Source organism: Festucalex cinctus, chromosome 2, assembly GCF_051991245.1.
Source record: "Festucalex cinctus isolate MCC-2025b chromosome 2, RoL_Fcin_1.0, whole genome shotgun sequence".
NCBI classification, from domain to species: domain Eukaryota; kingdom Metazoa; phylum Chordata; class Actinopteri; order Syngnathiformes; family Syngnathidae; genus Festucalex; species Festucalex cinctus.
Window position 1 is genome coordinate 32,837,592 of NC_135412.1, and position 20,516 is coordinate 32,858,107.

Sequence of the window (20,516 nt, forward strand, 5' to 3'; positions counted from 1 at the left end):
TCAGTTGTGATTTTTTTTTTTTTTTTTTCCAGGAATTTTTGAGTAGTTCTGGTTGCATAGCTTCATCCATTTTCAAAGGTCCTTGAAATGGTGTCTCATTTTCTGTGAAAATGTTAACTCATTGATTAATCACACAAAAAATAACGCATTAAACATATATTAACGCTGATTAATCACACTATTAATGATGACCACAGGTTATCGTTTGGCTTGACAGCGAATGTTACGTAAAAGGTAGCCCAGGTTGTTTAACTTGAGCAGTATCTACATACATTAAATCATTTAATAGATGTTTGCATATGGCATTCTGAATATTTGTTCATGTCAAAATATTGTAGTCTCTTATTTTCATTTTAAATTATGCAAGTAATTAACTGATTAGAAAAAAATGACAGTGTGCAGTGGATAAAAAAAATGCTGACGTCCTCATAACATTAAATGTTGAAAGAACAGGTGCGCTTAAGATTTCGGAGGCAAAAACTGTTGATTAGAAAGCCTTTTTAATTAATCAATCAATCAACTTTATTTATATAGCACCTTTCATACATTTAAAATGCAACTCAAAGTGCTGGACATCCATAATACAATAAAATAAAAGAAAGAAAAAGCCCCCCCATCCCCATGATCGTACCCACAGACACACCCAAAACCCAACAAACACATGAAAACCACAACATGGCGGGGCACAGAAGTACCCTGTAAGGAAAGGCACCCAGGGGGAGTTCATCCACAGTGAGATGGATGAAGACCAAGCATCCCTCTCACTGTGGAGGCTCCCCCATGAGAAAACACTGGAGCTAAAAATTTTATAACTACCAAATAAAAATAATCATGATTAACCACAATTCTGAGATGTGGTTAATCTAATCTCTAATACATTTGCATGTATGTTTTGTGACATTTCTTTGTTCTAATATTTTTCAGATTTAAAATGTGTGCATTGGCTCAATAAAGTGGGGAGACACTCATAGGGCAAAGCATGTCAGATAATGCTTTGATCAATAAGTCTTAATGCTTCAATGTTTACTCTTCGCTTAGATGCCATATGCTGTTCATTCCTTGGCGTATGTTATCGTGAGGACTGAGGAGTGACAGGGCTTGAGGCGGGCCCTCTCTGAGCTAGTTAGCCTTGAATCAGCTTTGCATACTGTTTAGTATTGAAGAAGTGGAACATCACCAAGATGAAGGCTTCCCTGCAATTGAAGAGTTGTAAAAAAAAAAAAAAAAACATGAATCATGTAGGAGTTTATAGCCATCTTCTGAGGATCGAATGTATTCGGACAATGACTATTTTGTATCCGATAGTATTAATACTTGGTAGTTGAAGGGTGCTTGAGGTCTCAAGTAAACCCAGGCAAAATTCATAGAAAAAAAAAATCAGTGCTGGCGTTGCAACCTTTGTTGCACTTACACGTTCTAAACACCAGATGGCAGGAATGAATTTGGTGTTGCTCCAAATTTCATCATTGCGAGTGATTTAGTGTGGTGCACCGCACAAATATATCATGAGACTCATGTTTTGACTATAATGTAAGTTGTTGCTTTCTTCTGTTGTTTTTATTTTATTTTATTTTTTTATTTTTTATTTATTTTATTTTTTTACAGATGTAATTGTTTTTTTTGCAATGTAGTTTTATCTATGCCAGCAAATGACAGTGGTCATAAAGTGTTTTGCAAAAAGAAAGCTCGGAAGAGGTTATTAGACCTTAGAAAAAAGATCATAGATTTTTTATGTATTTATGTTTGTTTATTTATTTATTTATTCTTTTTAGCAAAAGAAAATTAACAAAACAAAATTAGATATATTGTGAGTTAATTTATGACAAACTTAGCAAGACAACCAAAGCCAGTCAAGAATAGCAGTGAACTTCAGAAAAGTGATTCAGCAAAGAAGGGGGTAATTAATTAATTTTATTGCAATTACTTAACTAATTCATTAGTATAAAACAGATGAATGTGTGCTATACAATTAAGAACAACTTACAGTAGTTTCTTCAATTCAACACTAATGTGGAATATGTACAAGTTGTGTTCTGTTTTCCTTGATTACGACTTCATTCTCTTTATTTACTTGAAAGTATGAAACTTCTGTTAAAAAAATGTCCAACCTTTACTCCAAAAATATATAACTTTTTTTTTTTTTTTTTTTAGTAGTCTACTGTACTTGTTTTTCACTAAAATATATATATTTTTTTAAATTCACAACTCTTAATCTTGTTTATCTTGAAATATGATCTTTCCTCCGGAAACATGTTTTTCCTAATAAAACCGTTATTTATTTTAAAATCTCAATATTCTATTTTCTCTATAGACCAATCAATTTTTGTTCTCAAATAAACAACTTTGCCTGAAAAAATACTTTTTTTTTTCCTTAAAAATGGAACTGTCATATGAATGACTCATTTTTTTAAATCTCAAATATGCAACATTTTTCGCAAATATCCAGCCCTTTTCTCGAAAATGTTTACCTTTTTTTTCCTCAAACATATTGCTTCATTACTGAAGTTTTTGTTTTAGACTATTTGTTGACTATGCATGATCCATTTTTCCAAAATGAAATATTTTTTCTAGTCAATATGACTTTATTTTCATATGATTGAATCATTCTTTCTCAACTATATGACTATTTTGTAATGTTTTGTCTTCTCAAAAATATGCAACTTAATTTCTCCAAAATACATGACTTTCTATGCAAAATATACATTTTTTTTTCTTAGAAAAAAACAATTCTGGAATTTAAAAAAATATATCTACTGTATAACCATTTTTCTCATGGGATTGTCATCTTTTTTTCTCCAAAAATAGACACGTGCAACAAATTTTTTTTCTTTGTCTTTTCAAGTGGCCCCAATACTCAATACCCTTTCATATAGAGCATGCATTATGTTTTCTGACACTGTAAAGTGCAGGTACTAGACACACAATTCATGCTGACAGCAACGTCGGCCTCGCTGTCACCATTCCACATTGAAGTGTTTAGAGGCGCTAATACTGTCACGTAGGATCAGAATAGCCAACATGTTAAATGCAATAATCAAATCGGCTTACGTCACGTGAACTGATGAGCGACAGCGTCTCGATGACGTCTCTTACATGGTACATAAACTTTGTGTGTGCACCGCTTGAGCCTTCATTTGTTGCTTTTTCAGCTCTCGTTTAATCTCCGGATTGGCTCGGGGCTTTCCAGAGATCAAGTAGTGAGTGAGCCAAACATGTCAAAAACAGATCTGAAAGCACAGCCAATCAATTGATACACACCAACCAAGACGTACCGGCTGGAATAGAAGGAAGCTCTGATCCCTGCCAGTGGCCTTGTCTGCAGACGTCACAACTGCACGTTAATTGTCCTGTATCACACACTGAAGAATGGCTTTGTAAGAAACTATGCAGTAACTTAAAATTGCTATTATTTGGATGGGAGACCACTTGTAATTAAGCAGGTGTGTGCACGTCATGGCAACCAAGCAGGCTGCAGGTTCATTATATAAACCTTTCTATCTATCTCGAGGGTGGCATGGCTCAGTGTTAGAGTGGACGTCTCCCATCCGTGAGGTTGTGGGTTTGATTCTCACCCCATGTCAAAGTGTCCTTGAGCAAGACAGTGAACCCCGATTTGCTTCTAGTGGACCTGGCAGTGCCCTGCATGGCAGCAGCTGACCACTGGTGTGTGTTTGTGTGTGAAGGGTGAATGTGAGTCTTAAATTGGAAAGTGCTTTGGGCACCATATGGTGGAGTTAAACCGCTACATAAAAATATATGTGGATATCATTGTTCTGCCTTTCACTATATGTCAGCGGCATAAGCAGATGTACCGTACCAAGATACATTATTTCTAGTCAATATTGAGCACATCTGTGGCACACTTGATGATTGGTCACAGCTGGGCACAGTTGTTAAGAATCACAAGCCTACAAACCGTAGCGTTAATTTCATCAACGGAAACGAAACAAAAATATTTTCAACACATTTTTCAACAGACGAAAACTAGACCAGACTAAAACCCTCATTAATAAACAATAGCTGGGACTAAATCACTATGCAATTTTTGTCAACTAATAAAAGCTAGATGATGCACCTCACTTAATAAAAACTGGACTAAAATATATGGACATTTTAGTACATTAACAAAGATGAGATGAAAATTATATGATTTTGTAAAATCCTGTCTCTGCTTTTAAATCTACAGCTATAGTGCAACATGCACACACACATGGGACAGACAAGAGGTGGATTCACTATGACAGATAAAAAAAAAAAATACAATAATAAATTATATTTATAACGTAACATTAATCCAATGACTAACGACTATAAAGTACCAACAATAATGTTAATCCGATCGCCTTTTTGTTTTTCCATCAAAATGATGAGAGAACATTTTATGTGAAATAACTTTAGATGCGAATTGTTCAACATTATCTGCTGACAAAAAAAAATATACAGGGATAAAAATGATTAAAACTAGACTAAAAAGTTTCAAAAGAATTGTTGACTAAAACTAGATGAAAAAATTGTTTTCTTGGACTAAAAAAAAAAGACTAAAATGCTTGACTTATAGATGACTAAATGTTGGCTAAATAAAAATGGGATTAGGTTGACTATGATAAAAACTAATAAGTGTGATTGAAACTGACTGGACTGAAACTGAGACTAAATTTAAAAATGTCTGATAATATTAACACTACTGAACAGCATTCATTCCCTCTTGGACTAAAATAGTTAAGGCAGATGGCGGCCTCACAAACAATGTGGTTATAAACTTCTACACAAGAAATCTTTTCTGATATGTTATTCACTGCTATAAAAAAATAAAAATACACTGAATTGTATTCAATTGTTACTGATTCAGCTAAATATTTCAATATGACAGGGGCTGACTGATAGCTGAAGTTCTTTTCAAAGCACAGTCAGCACCCGCAAGAGCGCCGTTGTTCATGATAGTACATGAAAATTGGATTGTTAGATTGATGCGTTAGGTTAAACTTCAGCTCCATCTCCTCGCTGAGGAAAATTGTCTCCGTCGTTCTTTTGAAACGTTTCCTCGGGGTAGATTTTGTCGTGCATTTCCTGAAGTCGTGTCGCGTGTCAGACCATTCGATCGTCATTTGAAGGTGTCACTGAACCCATCAGTAGCGGCGCCACATCATTGACAACAAGTCAGTCTGTGGTCACTTGGTTATTTATACATTTGAGTGACCTTTGGATTGGCTGTGTGAAGCAGTCTTGTTAAACTATATATCGTCTAAGCTTCTTTTTTTTTTTTTTGGTGGGGTATTGGTGATGCATCTGTTGCCGCAGATGAACCACATGCCTTGTCAGGAAGGTTAACTGTTCACTCCTTCCATTTGTTCTGCTTTGACCCTTCCCCACCCCCGTAAACTCTCACACACAAACCCACTCCATCATACTCCCACCACCTTCCACGTCACACAGCCGTATAAAAAGGGGCATAGAGGCAAAGCAGTACCTCTCCGACTTCCAAATCTTGGTGACCACCAGCTGAGCTACTACCTATACGACTTCCACTCCCGCTGCGCCATCTCCTGCTCTGGATCCCTGGCTGGTCCCAGCGCTTCTCTCCAAAGTCCCAGCATGCAGATCCTGGTGGTGTTAGCAGCTTTCATGGGGGTTCTGCTCAGTGTCAGAGCAGCCGCCGTGCTTCCTGTGGAGGACAGGAGCCCCATGCAGGGGTTGAACTGGGTGAGGATGATGCGCTTTTTTTTCCTCTGTCATTAACCAATTTTAGTGTGTTAACGTACAGGCTAGTCTGCATACAACGTTAGGTACACCTGCAAAATGTTGGCTTATTGAGATAAAATATTATTTTTTGTTGACACAGAGGTGTTTATTTCAAAGCATGGTTGTTATTGTGATTGGCAGAGGTTGATTTGTTTGCCACTTTTCACAGACTAAAAAAAGTGTTTTATTTAGAAAAAAAAATCGTATTTCGACACCTTCAATAAATTCTAAATCAATATTTTTTTCATATTCAGGAAACACAAAAAAATGAAACCATTTGCGTAATGAGGAGATGATTTAGGCAAAAAAATAATTTTTGCTAAAAAAAAAAAAAAAAAAAGACAGGCTATTATTTTAAGAGGGTAACAATATGTGACTTTTTACAGGTAATGCAAGAGAGACAAATTGAAATAAACTGAAAATAAATAAAACAAAACAATTGAGTCTTACTGGTGTTATATGAATAAATGTACATATGTATATAGATGTATATACCTATGTATTAATTGTATATAAACGTGCACATATACATAAACTATAAATAAGTGTATAACAAATTTGCTGCATTATACTGAGAACTGTTCCTAATATTTAGAAGCAGTTTTTAACCAGAATAATTACTATATTGCTAAATAACTGTATATTCTGGAATCTGTAAAATAAATAAAGAAAAATAAAAAATATATACTTGAGAAGGTGTAAAGACCAACAGAGTAAATGTCTATAAAAACAAATTCTGGAAGTATCTTTTGAATTGAAGCATATTATATAGAGCAGGTGTACCTAATGTAGTGTCCAATATGGACAGACAGACCGATTGCTCAATTGATGTATTATAACAACTTCTTGTTCCAATTCCTCTTTGAAATGTTACAAAGTCAATACTGTCACATGCAAAAAGTGCAAACGTAAACTAAATGTGCAGTGTTACTCTGCTCCTGTAGGGACAGGAGCTCAGCAAAGAGCGCAAAGAGCTGATCCTAAAGCTGGTGGCCAGCTTGCTAGAGGGGGCATTGGACACCAACATGCTCCCAGAGGAGCCGTCACCCGAGGAGCTGGAGGAGCCGCTGGGGTCGCGCCTGGAGGAGAGGGCTGTCTACAACAGGCTATCACTGCCTCAGCGTGACCGCAAGGCACCCTGTAAAAACTTCTTCTGGAAGACCTTCACCTCCTGCTAACAGAAAAAAACAAACAAACAAGCAGGCCACCCCCTGCCAGCCCCTCATGAACTGTAGTGGACCTCAGCTGTGAACATCACCTCCACCTGTCAGACATGCAGTATTGATGAACTTCACAGGACACACTGTGTCACTTATCAATACGTGTACTGTATTTATGTACTTGTTTATTTATGTATACCCTATGTATGTGTGTATGTATTTATGGATGTGCCATCTTTCTTTTTCAGGGTAAAGAATAAATCTTGTAATATTTGGACATGGTAAAATAAATATATCAGTCTTTCCACCTGCTTGGAAAATAGAAGTGTTGGATGGAAAAAAGTGTATTCCTCAAAGCTTTATTGTTCCTTACAATTATTTTTGGCTTAGAAATGTACTATGTAAAAAGTTGTAGTCATAAAAAAGTGACACAATGACTTTTAGTACTAAAAAAAACAAAAACAAAACACATACAAGTCTGTGTCATTATCACCAAATGTGATCAAGAAATGCATTAGCAAAATGAGTTTAATTCAGTCAAACTGTGACCATATTATAGATTTAAAAGATGTTTTAGGAATCAATAAGGAATCTTCAAGTCTGTTTGCATTAGGTCATTCATTGATGCAGGTCCTCAGTAATTACTGTCCAATTCTGACGGCCATCATTAATTATTCACGGCCATGCGCTTCAGTGACTTATCACAGGTCATTAAGCCCAAGGAAAATAATTCATTTTCCAGTTTATGGAATGCCGTCCGTTGGTAATCCTGTTGTCATGAAAGATCAGACAGAAAGTTTCTGCCCCATCGACTTGCTATTAGTTCTCGATCAGACACATTAGAGCTCAACTGACTGTAATGTGAATGCACAGGATTTAAAAGCAAAGCATCTCCATGGTGATTTATTACTGAATATGTTGTGTTTATTAGTGGCCCATCCGGTTACTCATTATACTAATAACATTTAATAAACTCACAAGCACTTTAAGTACAATCATTCTGCAGAATAAAACCATTTGGTATATATATATTTTTTTCATTTTTATTTTTGACAAGGGTTCACCCTGGACTGGACTGGTTGCCAATCAATAAACACAAACATTGAATCACTCCTCACATCCATCCACACCTATTCAATGAATGTATTCAATGAACCTATATATACCTGCATGATTTGGGAATATGGGAGGAAAGTGAAATACCAAGACATGCTAACTCCACTGCACCATCTAAGCAAAAGATTTGAACCCAGAATCACTTTACTGTGAGGCATGCCAACTTTCTGAATAGACACATTTAAATATGCTACCAAGGAGGAAATGCAAGTACAGTGCGTTTTCACTACACTCCTGGATCCCTTTGTGACTGCCCAGAACAGGATGAATAAGAGATAATGACTCAGAAATGCGTTCGTTTCACAGGTGCAAAGGTTGAGTTAATATTGTTCACAGCACTGACTGAATCATGACTGGAACATTAAAGGTTGTAGAGATCTAATTCTTCTGTTAGTGTAGTGTGGGCTTGCAAGAAAAGCGCTTTAATGACCCATCTTGCAAAATCTAAGGAGACAGTCACAAGATGGTGAGTAAGTGCTCAAAGACATGTAATTACATCCTTTGGCTGTTGCGTGGATCACGACACCCGTTTTTCTTTCATACTGGCAAGCGTCGACTCATATCAAAATGAATTGATCACTAACACGTGGGAGTCGGGGACCTGAATCAAAGCGGTAAAAAATGTTACAAAAGTAGAGATTCTTTCAGAAATTGAGTCTATATTCTAGGTGAATATTATTGCCTGTACACAACCTGCACGGGTTAAACAGTGTGGCTTTGTGGTAAAAGAATGCGAGTGCTGGTTTGGTCTCCAGACCTGTCTTCCATTGAAAATAGGGCTGGGCAATACATTGAAAAATCTTTGACATTGCAATATTGGGCAATATGTATATCACAAAGACATTACATTTTACACAGCGTCCCAGCTTCATTGAAATTGGGCTTTCTAAATGCTACTTTCAATTTGCAACCATTTTTGTGAGTGGAAGTAGTGCACATCACCCAGCAATGATTGATAAATAATTTAATTTAATTCAACTGAATATGGTTAAGATCCTTTCTATTAAACAGGTGATAAATATTTAGGTTGAATTGTTAAAAAATAATTTCTATGGCATTTTGAGGTGCAGACGGTAGTTCTTGTATGTTTAATTGGTGGTGGGATTAAGAGGGGTACCTGGACCTAAAAAGTTGGGGAACCCCTGGCAAGTGGACCTCCACCAATGCTTGTCAAGGCCAAGCACCTTTAGTGACCCCTGTAAAAATAAAAAAATAAAAAAGATCAGTTATAGAAAATAGAGCCTCTTGGGCAATTGGCGAAGGTACTTAATAATATATTATACAAAATGTCAGAATGTTGCGAAATAGAAAACCCAAGACTTGAGATTCTAAACGCGATACAATTTGAAGTGCTGGTCATTCAACAGAGCGCAAATGATCGTGCACAGGAGCCAACATCAAAGCGGATGCCTGCAAGCCAAGCATTTTGTTTGCCTTCCTTTTGATCTGAATGAGGCAGAAAGGACCGGGCAGCTTGAATAGTCTCATTGCCGATCCTAACAGGAGGAATAAAAAAACAACTTCAAAGTGAACGAAACCATAACTGCAAAAACTTTTACACTAAAGTTTCATAAGGCAAAATATGAAGTCATTATTTTAGAGTGTGAATTGTTTTGTTTGCAGTCAACTTTGTTTGCACAGCCCCAGGAATGCTGCAAAGTATCGGGAACGGATGCTGAAATATGTGTGTGCTAATTGAACTACAGGAATTGGCAGTCGTACACCAGACCAGTGGGTTAATAAGAATTTAAAAAAAAAAAAAAAAAAAAAAAAAAAAAAAAAAGTGCTGCTTTTAGACTAGAAACATTTCTTATAGATCACTGTTGCTTTGGTGGTAGCCATTGGAAATAAATTCTATTTTAAGGTTACCTCAACTGGACGGCACATTGACAAAGTATAGCACATCATCTTCATTATTTGGAGATTGGGGGTTTGACTCATTTTGGCATTTTTTTTCTCCAGGTATTCCAGTTCCTCCACATTCCAACAACCTGAATATTTGGTCAGTGAAGACTCCAAATTGTCTTTATGTGTGAATGTGAGTGCAAATGGTTGATATATGTACCCTGCGATCAGTGTCCCACGCCGCTTGCCTGAATAATCTGGGATAGGCTCCAGTACACTTGTGGTCTTAGTGAGAATAAGCGGTATAGAAAATTGATGAATGAAATATTATACTACTGTGCATGATGCTAAACTTGCTAGGAGATAAAGGTGAGTAAGTAAGGAAGTACATCTTACATACTGTCCATGCTCTCTAAAAGGAATTCTTGTTTGAGAATGTAGCTGGAAGTCATGTTAAGGTGAAATGGATTTTATTATCCTGGCAACAGGATGCCATGCCCATAGCGGTGTTATCCATCTCTGTCAGTCAGGCTTACTTTGTTAATTTGTGAAATTTTGGATGGCCTATGTGCACAGCACTGCAGCATTGTGGAGTACAATACATAAATAGAGCACATTTTTTTATTACTTTGGGGAAGGGCCATTACCAGTGCAAGTAAAGAGTGTGTATTTTTGTATAGTACTTGAGTTGTTGGTGACTTTTGGCTGATGATCCATTTCTACCTCCATTTAGCAGATACCATTTTGCGGTCATATCATCAAGAATAGCTCGGACTGAAAGCTCTCTGCATTCTCTCACACCATGCTGAAGTATCTTTGATGTATTTCGCTTTGGCAGTTCTCTTCTTGTTTGCCTCAGCAATGGGAATGGAGAGCTTGTTTTTCCCCAGCAGAGACAAATGACGGCTGATGGCTTATTCAAGTGCGCAATGCCCTCGCTAAGATAAGCGGATCATTACAGGGTCCTGAGTGCTCTTTCACTGCTAAAGCTTGGGCCCCAGAAAATGAGCTGCCTCCCACATGAGGAATTGAGATCTTAAATGCTAGGCACGTATGGTGACCCTCTTCAAATTTGGACGCCAATGTGCAGGGCTGTGGCCTTAAGCACGGGCTAAAACACAGGTTGCAAGATTGTTATTAATAATGACATTTTAAAAAGTGCAATGTGTTCCTAGCCAAAACGTTGTACGTGAATGTTCTATTGTTGCTGCAACAGTAATATTGAACAGGAATAACTGATGAATGAATTTCTTTAAACCCAAATTAAGTCAGAAATTAAGCATTAAAATGACCAAAACAATTGGTTTTGTTCATGAATGAAATTAAATGACATTTTAGTCAAGAAACTTACATTGGAAGAAACAATTACATACGGTACTAAATATACAGTAGCATTTGAATAAACTATACACATGAGATAAAATGTAAATATCACAAGATGTTACAGTCATTTGAGTGTGTTGCAATGTCATTAGTATGATGTGTACTATTTAAGCAAAAGTAATACCCGTTAGTTGTATTTGCAGCATGTAAAATTATGAAGTTAAATGTTTTTTAGTGCACTCATTTCAACTTGTGCGTTCAAGATTTAAACCACAAAGTAAAAGGTTGAGTGGCAATTGTTATTGTAAAAACATATTTTTCAGTACTTTACAATTATTATTTATATTACTCAAGAGTCCTGACCCTGCTTTTGAAAATAATTTCTTGCTGCTTTAAAATTATGTGAGCCAATAGTGATAACCAGTAGCAGCACTTTATGCACTGTATAAGCAAAGTGTTGAAACCACCAAATTAAACTTGATATATTGATATTGTTTTACTTTTCCTACTTATTTTGATGCACTACATGAATTGAAACAGAACATCTTGCACTTATCATAGGAGTTATTTGTGTTACTTCTCTCTATCAGAGTGGGTTGCAAACATCACAATAAAGAGTTTGAACAAATCACAGTTCATTACGTTTTTTTAGATTTACTTGTTTTGTTCCTGTCCGGGAGCTACTCGTGGTAGCAGAGTCATTAAAGGGATAAGAGTGCAGAGAGCGAGGAAAGAGCCACAAGATGCTATAGAATTTACTTTTGAAGCAATACAAAGTCCTCTGCAATGTGTACAATACATCTAATCACACTTCTGTGATTGCTTACGAGGACCAGAGCAGTCCTTGTCTGTTGTAGCCTTTGCACCTATAATAGATTTGTTGCCACAGTACCAGATGAGGATTTCACAATGGCCTGCTTAAGACTATTTTCAGGACAATTGGGCCCTTGTGGCATGGCAATACACCTGATTGCAGTTGCTGTAACAACACAAAATACTATTATGTCAAATGGTCAGGCCGTGACACAGACATGCACTCAAGCATGTTCTCTCTCTCTCTCTCTCTCTCTCTCTCTCTCTCTCTCTCTCTCTCTCACACACACACACACACACACACACACACACACACACACACACCAACCCCCACACACGCACCAACACACATCCTAAATGTTAGTGCAGCATAGACGACAGTGATGTCTTCTGTGAATTAATGGCATGGGAACTCACTGCCGTCAACACCATTGCTTATATTGGAAATCCATGTGTCGTGTTAATACAATTTTTCTTCAGTCTAACAGACCAGAAAATGTCTCAACTATATTCCAAATTGACCGTCTCCCATACCCCCCCACCATGTTATTGAGTCATGGTCTGTCACCATTGTTATATCATTTGATAGAAATGTGAGCCAGTCTCTCGCAGGTTTGTAGAATACTTGTCCAGTGTGTTCGTTGGCGTTTAAAAGTCCTGTGTTGGCCCTGTATTGTGAGCAATTGGAGGCGTAATGGTGGCAAAGCAACATAATGAAGGAATCAGTGACAAGCGCCGCACCTGTGTGCCATTTCTCATCATTGCTTCCTGGCACCAATGTCACGGTGCGCAGCTTTCGGGCCTCATGGTCACCCGGCTGAATTGCTCAACCTGAGGCTGGATTTGAATTAGTGAGGAAATGACCGTATTTGTTATGTGTGGCAAAAGGCACCCGTGGCGGACCAAATTGAAAGAGTAATGGGCCTGACATCAGGAATGGAATCCAGCACAGAAAGCCTCAACATTAATTCATCTGGGATCGTTTTTGATCAATAACACCAGGGCAGGTTCTGAAACATGGTGGGCAATGCATCATAAAGTCTAACTCATTGTGGCTTTTGGAACAGTAACTTATGTTTCTATTCTAAATTGCTACAGCTAAGCAGTAGCAACCATTGTTTATATCAAAGTTCATTTTTTGATATGTTAAAAAAAAAAAAAAAAAAGCTTAGTACGCCATTGAACAGACCAATCACGAGCGACGCTACGTCCCACCATCTACGGCGTGCAAGAATTGGCGACGTGCGCACTACGCGGCACTTCAAGTTAATTGAGATCTACACCGGTTATTAACGCAAGAGCAAACGCAGAAGTATAAACCAGGCTTTAGTTGACTATTCCGGGTCCAACATCTTGCTCCAACAACTCAAGCACTTAAGCACTTTTAACCTTGATAAATGATACTTCATTTATGTAGCGCTTTTCCACCTTGCTAGGCCCTCAAAGCGCTTTACATTTTGACTATGCATTCACCTGCTGATGACGCATCAGCAGCAACTGGGGGTTCAGTATCTTGCTCAAGGATACTTTGATGTGGTGAAAATGGCCTGGGATTGAGCACACAACCTCGGGGGTGTGAGATTGTAACAATCCGCAGTGTGGCATTGCATCACAGGGTGGTGCCTCCTTGTTTTTATTGTGCCTATGCAGGACTTTTTCATTTGGCCATCAATGTATTTGATGCTGTGGACTTGTACGCGAAATCGTGATGCGTGGTAGCGCCAAGAAGCCTACTGTTTTTGCTTCCTATTAATTTATAGGAATCCTATTAGTTCCTTTGTTGCTCTCCAGTTTTTTTTTTTTTTTTTTTGCTATCCAGCGGCGCCGTTCATGGCTGATCAGCCACCACACGTTACAAGATGACCACTACCACTGAGCCATGCCTTGTTAGACACTGTCGACACAACCACTAAAACATTTTCCACTGTGATATGCACTTGTGTTGCATGATAAGCAACTAAGTAACTTAACTCAGCAACTCAAGATTGACCATACTTGTGGCTTATGATGTGAGGAAACCAATATAAGACAGTTCGGGGAGTTTCCCAGGGGATAGAGTAAGAAGTGGTCAAGAAGAGGAAATATTAGACAAAGAATTATTATTTCAGATGAAATAAAGGCAACTGATCCACTGTGTTGACCAAATATTCAGAGAGGAGAACACCAGGTACGTTCATGTTTACAGTATGACTTACATTCTTGTAATAAGATGTTTCAATACATCAAGTTTCCAATATACTTTGAAGCCTTACATTATTTTTGTCACTCCATGTTCTATTTTTGTAGAATTGCAAGACTCCCGCATCGAGTGAGGACAACTACAATATGTTCTTTCCACCATCCACAACAAAAGACCCAAATTTTTTACATGAACCGTCTGAACAATGCAATCCAACTGCATTAGGAACATAGCATTAGCAACTATACAGAGTGCCCTTTGAACACAACTCAGAGAGCGAAGGAGCAAAGTACAGGTAGGTGTAAGTCCTTCTTTCTCATTTACTGCTACAGTATGTGTTTCACCATATAGAGTTTTTCAACTGGATTCCTTCCAATGACCACATAACTACAGTATAGTTGTATGGATTAAGCTTGGTTCCATATCTGACTAAAAGTAGAAGGAGAGTCTGATTGTGATTGGCCAGCGAGCGACCCTTGCTGTCGATGGCCGGTGTGATGACAATGTCACGTTATGTACTGCCATCAGCAATCATTGGGGCCATACACCACTCAACAACTCCTCACATTTGTTAGTGGCCTTCAAGCTGTTGGGCCTTATTGTTGTGCGCATGTGTCGAGTTTCTTTCATTTGGTATTTTGCTAGACTAGCACAGATAAAAGAATGCATTTGCACCGTTGTGGGAGGGAACACAGCCAGGTCAGAGCATGGTTCAATAGTAAGCAGAAATTCCTGAATGCTTACCTTGCATCATGCTCATCGTACTAAAAAAAAAAAAAAAAAAAAAAAAAAAAAATCATTTAGGTTGTAAATGTTGGTAAGTGCTTCTAATTGCTATTAGGCTAGCAAAGGAGATCCTGACAATCGCTTTAGTCAATCAAAGCTGATGTCACTCAAGAAGAGTATACAATTTTAAAACTGCCTTCATTTATAGTGGGTTATATGCTGTGCAAAAGCACACTTCCTTACCACTTCTGTGCAGTCACAGCGGACAAGCAAATTACAGTGGACTTAGTCTACATTTCCTCAGTGCTCAGCTCAGGCGACACAGCCCCACTTACTCAAGTCCATAATTACAATTTACAACATTTGGGCAGCTGAAGGGACTGTGATTGTAGCCCCTGAAAAGTAAAACAAGGGTGGAAGGTGGAGGTTGAGCAGAGGGATGAAGATGGCAAAGGAAATACTGTACTCTCGTAAAGTAACTGATGAGATGAGGAAAAGGATTTATTTTGTGTCCAAGATGTTCAAACAGATACCACATCGCCGCAAGATTGACGCCAGCAGAAGGAAATGAACAACACGCATAATAAAGCAGAAAGCTTTCAAAACCAGACTTTGTTATATTCCAAGGCTCTGGTCTCATCTTTTGTGCACTCTGCAGACGTAAACAGTTGCTGCTCTTTCATCTTTTCAATTGGTTGCTGCTTATTTAATGACTGGCTGACTTCCTCGAAGGAAGCACTTTGTTGAAGGCACGGTAGCGCGAGCACAAGTGGGAGCACAGCACACAGACAGCCATCATCCTCCTTGCGTCCCTGCAAGTCTGGTCTTCATGCACGTGTGGGTGCAAGTTGTTTCAATTATTAATGCTACAAGCACAAGCGCATGCAGCACCAATGTCCTGTAAATGGGCCTCACTTGTGACGTATGTCTAAACTAGCTATAGTGCTTTGCAAGTTCATTAGAGCACCTGCCATGAAGTCATTATCCAGCACCCTGGTACTTTAATGGAGACTTTCAATTTCATTGAGGAATCTATTCATCAAGGTTTACTTTTTAAATATACTTTTTATATTTGTATAGTGTATACTGGTAGTCATTTAGCAGTAGGTTTATTGTGGGTGCAGTTTTCACTGAGAACATACACAGCAGAGAATTTTAGAGAATTAAAAAAAGGAATTTTGTCATCATACGTTTTACTGAGGCTTGCACAGTAGTGTGTAAAACAACTGTACCTGTCTGTCGGGTTGTCTGTCTAATAGGGGTGTGCCAAAAAATCGATTCATAAAAGAATCGAGATTCTCATTTATGAATCGAATCAATATTAATATCCAAAAATCGATTTTATTTAATTTAGAAATGAAGAAGAAGGGGAAAAGGCAGTTATAGCCCACATGCTGTTTTTGTGGAAATGGGCACTTAGAATACAAAATTAATAAATGTTTAAACAAAAAAAAAACACAAAGACACTTTAAGGTCTCTATTTGTCATTTTGTCTTGCAAAGCAGACTGGAGTAGATCATGGCAACGTCGTGCATATCTGTAAATTGAAGCAGAAATCATTTGTCAATCAAATCATTTTGAATCGAAAATCGTTTGAATCGAGAATCGAAAATTGATTCTGAATCGAATCGTAGACCCAAAAATCGTAATTGAATTGAATCGTGAGACAGTCAAAGATTCCCAGCCCTACTGTCTTCTGTGTCTATATTGTATATTGACCTTAGGATGTGAAAAGGAAAGCGAAGGATAGCTAGTGAAGTAAAATGGGTGTAGTGTCAGTTACCCAAGATTGTTCTTTCTATAAGCAATTACTCTTTTACAATCATGTCAATAAAACATTCAAGCATTAAAATATGAAGGACTAGTTCGCCGTCCTGGGTTGTCTAATCATTGTGGCATTTGAGTGTCAAGCCCTTCAGTGACATTCAGAGCCACTTGGCAAAGGTCTAAGCTTGAAATATCGCTCTCATCCATAATTTGACACAAAGCTACTTTAATCAAGACACATTTTGAACAAATGTGTTTGAACACAGTCAACATTCATTAGGTGCACATACACCTCATTAAAAGAACAAGAGTTGTATAAAAAGATATAGCCTTGGTTTTGTCTAACTGAAGAAATTGGCATTACCTCATAAAATGTGTGTGAATGTTGAAAAGTTGTTGCAGAGCTGAAATGCCAATAATGGATGTACTGGTGCTATGTGAGGACTCACATGAATAAAATGTATACAGATGGAAGTTTTCTCACCTTGATGCCCCTCTTCTTCGACATGCCTGTAAATACACAACCATATACAAACATGACCATGAAAAATGATTTGTGGTGTGGAGGTGGTGCTGGGTTTGCTGTGAATGCCCAGGGCCACCACCCGGTTGGCTGCAGCCTCTGCAAGCCCCTGTCCCTGCTCCAGTGAAGGGGTGGGCTCAATTCTTTAGTTAAGCTCACTGAGCATTTACATCAGCGGTCACCAAATTGGTGCCATGGAAATCATGGGAAATGTATCACTGCGATCGCCAGTCAGACAACCCAAGTGATTTTTCTATTGGTATATTTCCAGTGTTACAATGCGTGACCGGCACGAGATAAACGGCGCAGCCTGCTTCTAATAGCTGTCGGGACCAAGCACAAAACGTTGATAATGGCGAGTGCATTGTATTGTTTAGCACTATTGAACAGTTCACCAAATTTGCATTTAGCATTAGCGATTGATATGCATGTCGGCCATCTTTCGCATGCTCGCATGTACTTTCTGTCTTCAATTTACTATCTTACAATGTTGTGGCACATAATTGTTGTGTATTGGCATTCTACCTCAGTAACATCTGTCCAGATGCAAGAGCTGTTCTCAAATTAAGATTTTGGAGCCACATTGGTTGTTAACATGCTACATGTTAGCAAGCTGGTGGGTAGGCCACTTTTTTCTGCAGGGTGGCCACACATCCGGATTTAGGCAGGACAGTCCTAATTTTCAGTGATGTGCCCTGCGTCCTACGGAACCTGAAGCCGGGCATTGGGCTGTCCGCCTTTTCAAAGAAAATGAGCCTCGGTTGAGTTTATGTGACCCAACATCAGCCCAACCCCATGTTTGTCTCAACTTCAGTTCAAAATCTCATATATCATTGGTTCAATAAATGTTAACAAAGCTCCACGTGGCTATCTGACTGCATATTTCCGCGCCATCTTCTTTGACAGCAGCGCTAGAAAGAAAGAAAGAAAGAAAGAAAGAAAGAAAGAAAGAAAGAAAGAAAGAAAGAAAGAAAAAAAAAAAAAGCACCGGTAGCAAAAATGCCCAAATGCCAGACATCTTTTAATATTGAATGGAAGAAAGAGCACAATTTTTGGCCAAAAGTAGTTGAGACTCGTTTCACGGTTTCTGCACACTTTACCGGTGTGATGTGAACGTGGTCAGGGCAAAGCAGCCATAAAAGTCAATATGGGGACGGAGAAGCATAAAAGCAAGAGGTGTGTCATCCTTGAAGACATTTTTTTTCTTGTTATTTGCTTTTCAAAATAAGTTGTGGCACTTTGCACTTTTACAGAAGCATGTCACTGCTTGGTGGTTTAAAAACCTGGTACTGGAAACTAAATAAATTGTCAAAATAAGGGGCTCGACACACGGTAGGCGACAAGCGACAGCGAATTACGTATCGTGTCACCTCCCATGTCAAACTGCACACACGGGAAGCGACAAGCAGTTGCGACGGCGGCAGCGACTGACGTCACCCTCTAGCGCGGCTTGTTGACAACAGGTTTGATTGGCTATTAAATTGGAGGGAATCATTGTAAACGGATGTTCCACAACATAGTTCGAGGATGAAGATTCACAATGTATTACTGGAATTAACTCAACTATTGTTGCTAAGTGTCCTGTCCACGTCATGGAAATCATTGAGTGAAGTATCATATAAAACTGGATGGTCGGACTGCTAAAATTAGATCCTCCCATTTTGCCGTGTATCGCACTGTCTAGCATGCCCTGCGTTCATTGGCTCGACAATGAAATGTTCGCTGATTGGTTGAAGCTTCAGCGACAGCTTCGGCGACGCGACAAAAGTGTTTAAAAATGTTTAAAAAAAAAAACAAAAAAACTTTCTAGTATCGCCTCGCAGACCTATAAGTGCACGTCGACGTGTACGCGCGCGATTATTCACATGCACGAATATCGCGTGTCGCCAAGGGGGAGGGAGGAAGGCGATTTTCACCTTGTCGCCTTGCTTCCATAGGAAATGAATGGAGAGCGAGCGACGTCGCCTCCCGTGTGTCGAGCCCCTAAGTTTGACTTATTATTTATTTATTTATTTATTACAGTTTAGTTACACAAACATATCTATTTTCTTCCTGAACAATTCAGCTCGCCCATGGTGATGTCAGCATTTTTGGTTGGTCGGAGCAAAACAAACTTTAACTAGCAAAACTCATCTGTAGCAATCAGCATAGATTAATACATTTAATAATCAACATCTCTGGTCACTATAAAGAATTTTATTTTAATGTTTTAGGTTTATGTCATGTTATTAGATAAACATTGATTCTGAACAGTCATTGATGATTTTGATTAGGGATGGGGGGATTACCACCATGTATTTCACGACGGTGGCCGAAATTAGTATCAACTGCCTTCTTGTGACTGTTTTACAATCAGAACTAGAAATTAGGTGAATTGAGATTTGCCATTAATTTAAGGCAATTTTAAGGAAAATGATATTCTGGAGGCGGCACGGTAGTCGAGTGGTTAGCACGTCCGCTTCCCAGTTCTGAGGTCTCCGGTTCGAGTCCAGGCTCGGACCTTCCTGGGTGGAGTTTGCATGTTCTCCCCGTGCCTGCGTGGGTCTTCTCCGGGTACTCCGGTCTCCTCCCACATTCTAAAGACATGCATGGCAGGTTAATTGGGCGCTCCGAATTGTCCCTCGGTGTGCGTGTGAGTGTGGATGGTTGTTTGTCTCCGTGTGCCCTGCGATTGGTTGGCAACCAGTCCAGGGTGTCCCCTGCCTACCGCCCAGAGCCAGCTGAGATAGGCGCCAGCAGCCCCCACGACCCTTGTGAGGAATAAGCGGTCAAGAAAATGGATGGATGGATGGATGATATACTGGAACATATACTGTAAAGTGGGAGTGGTGGGCTTAAGAGATGGTCCTCACTAGGGGTGTTAAAAAAAAAAAATCGATTCGGCGATATATCGCGATACTACATGGCGCGATTCTCGAATCGATTCAATATAAAAAAAAATAGAATTTTTTTTTTATTTTTATTTTTTTTATTTTTTTTTTTTATTTTTATTTTTTTTTAAAGAGCTCAGAATTGTTCATTCGGTAGCCTTACCGATTCAACGTCTTATCATCATTACCTTTTTTTTGTGTGTGTGTGTGTGTGAATCGATTTTTAAACTTCCATTTTTAATGGAAAAATATTCAACAAAACGTCTGACTTCGGGTTAGGATTCACACCTTGAGCATGGAAGAATGTTATATGAACGGAACATTAAGCCTTAATATTTTATTTTAATGCTGTTCAAACATGAAACAGATTACAACCTCTATAAGACTGAAATTTCAGATAAATAAATAATACATTTTCATATAAATCTTACACTCTACAAGCTTACTGATTAGTA

The 20,516-nt window shown here is 38.4% G+C and overlaps 1 protein-coding gene across 1 annotated transcript; it reads left to right on the forward strand.

The window, feature by feature from the left end:
- The first annotated feature begins 5,374 nt into the window (after positions 1 to 5,374).
- Positions 5,375 to 7,246, forward strand: LOC144015103 (somatostatin-1B-like). The gene is made up of 2 exons (XM_077515420.1): positions 5,375 to 5,700; positions 6,684 to 7,246. The coding sequence occupies exons 1-2, from the start codon at positions 5,593 to 5,595 to the stop codon at positions 6,915 to 6,917; spliced, it is 342 nt and encodes a 113-aa protein (XP_077371546.1). The 5' UTR covers positions 5,375 to 5,592; the 3' UTR covers positions 6,918 to 7,246.
- The last annotated feature ends 13,270 nt before the right edge of the window (positions 7,247 to 20,516 follow it).

What these genes read in the sequence shown, in the direction of transcription:
- LOC144015103 (XM_077515420.1), top strand. Translation starts at nt 5,593, where the DNA reads ATGCAGATCCTGGTGGTGTTAGCAGCTTTCATGGGGGTTCTGCTCAGT. An exon ending in CCATGCAGGGGTTGAACTGG is followed by an intron (nt 5,701 to 6,683) that starts GTGAGGATGATG and finishes CTGCTCCTGTAG; the next exon opens with GGACAGGAGCTCAGCAAAGA.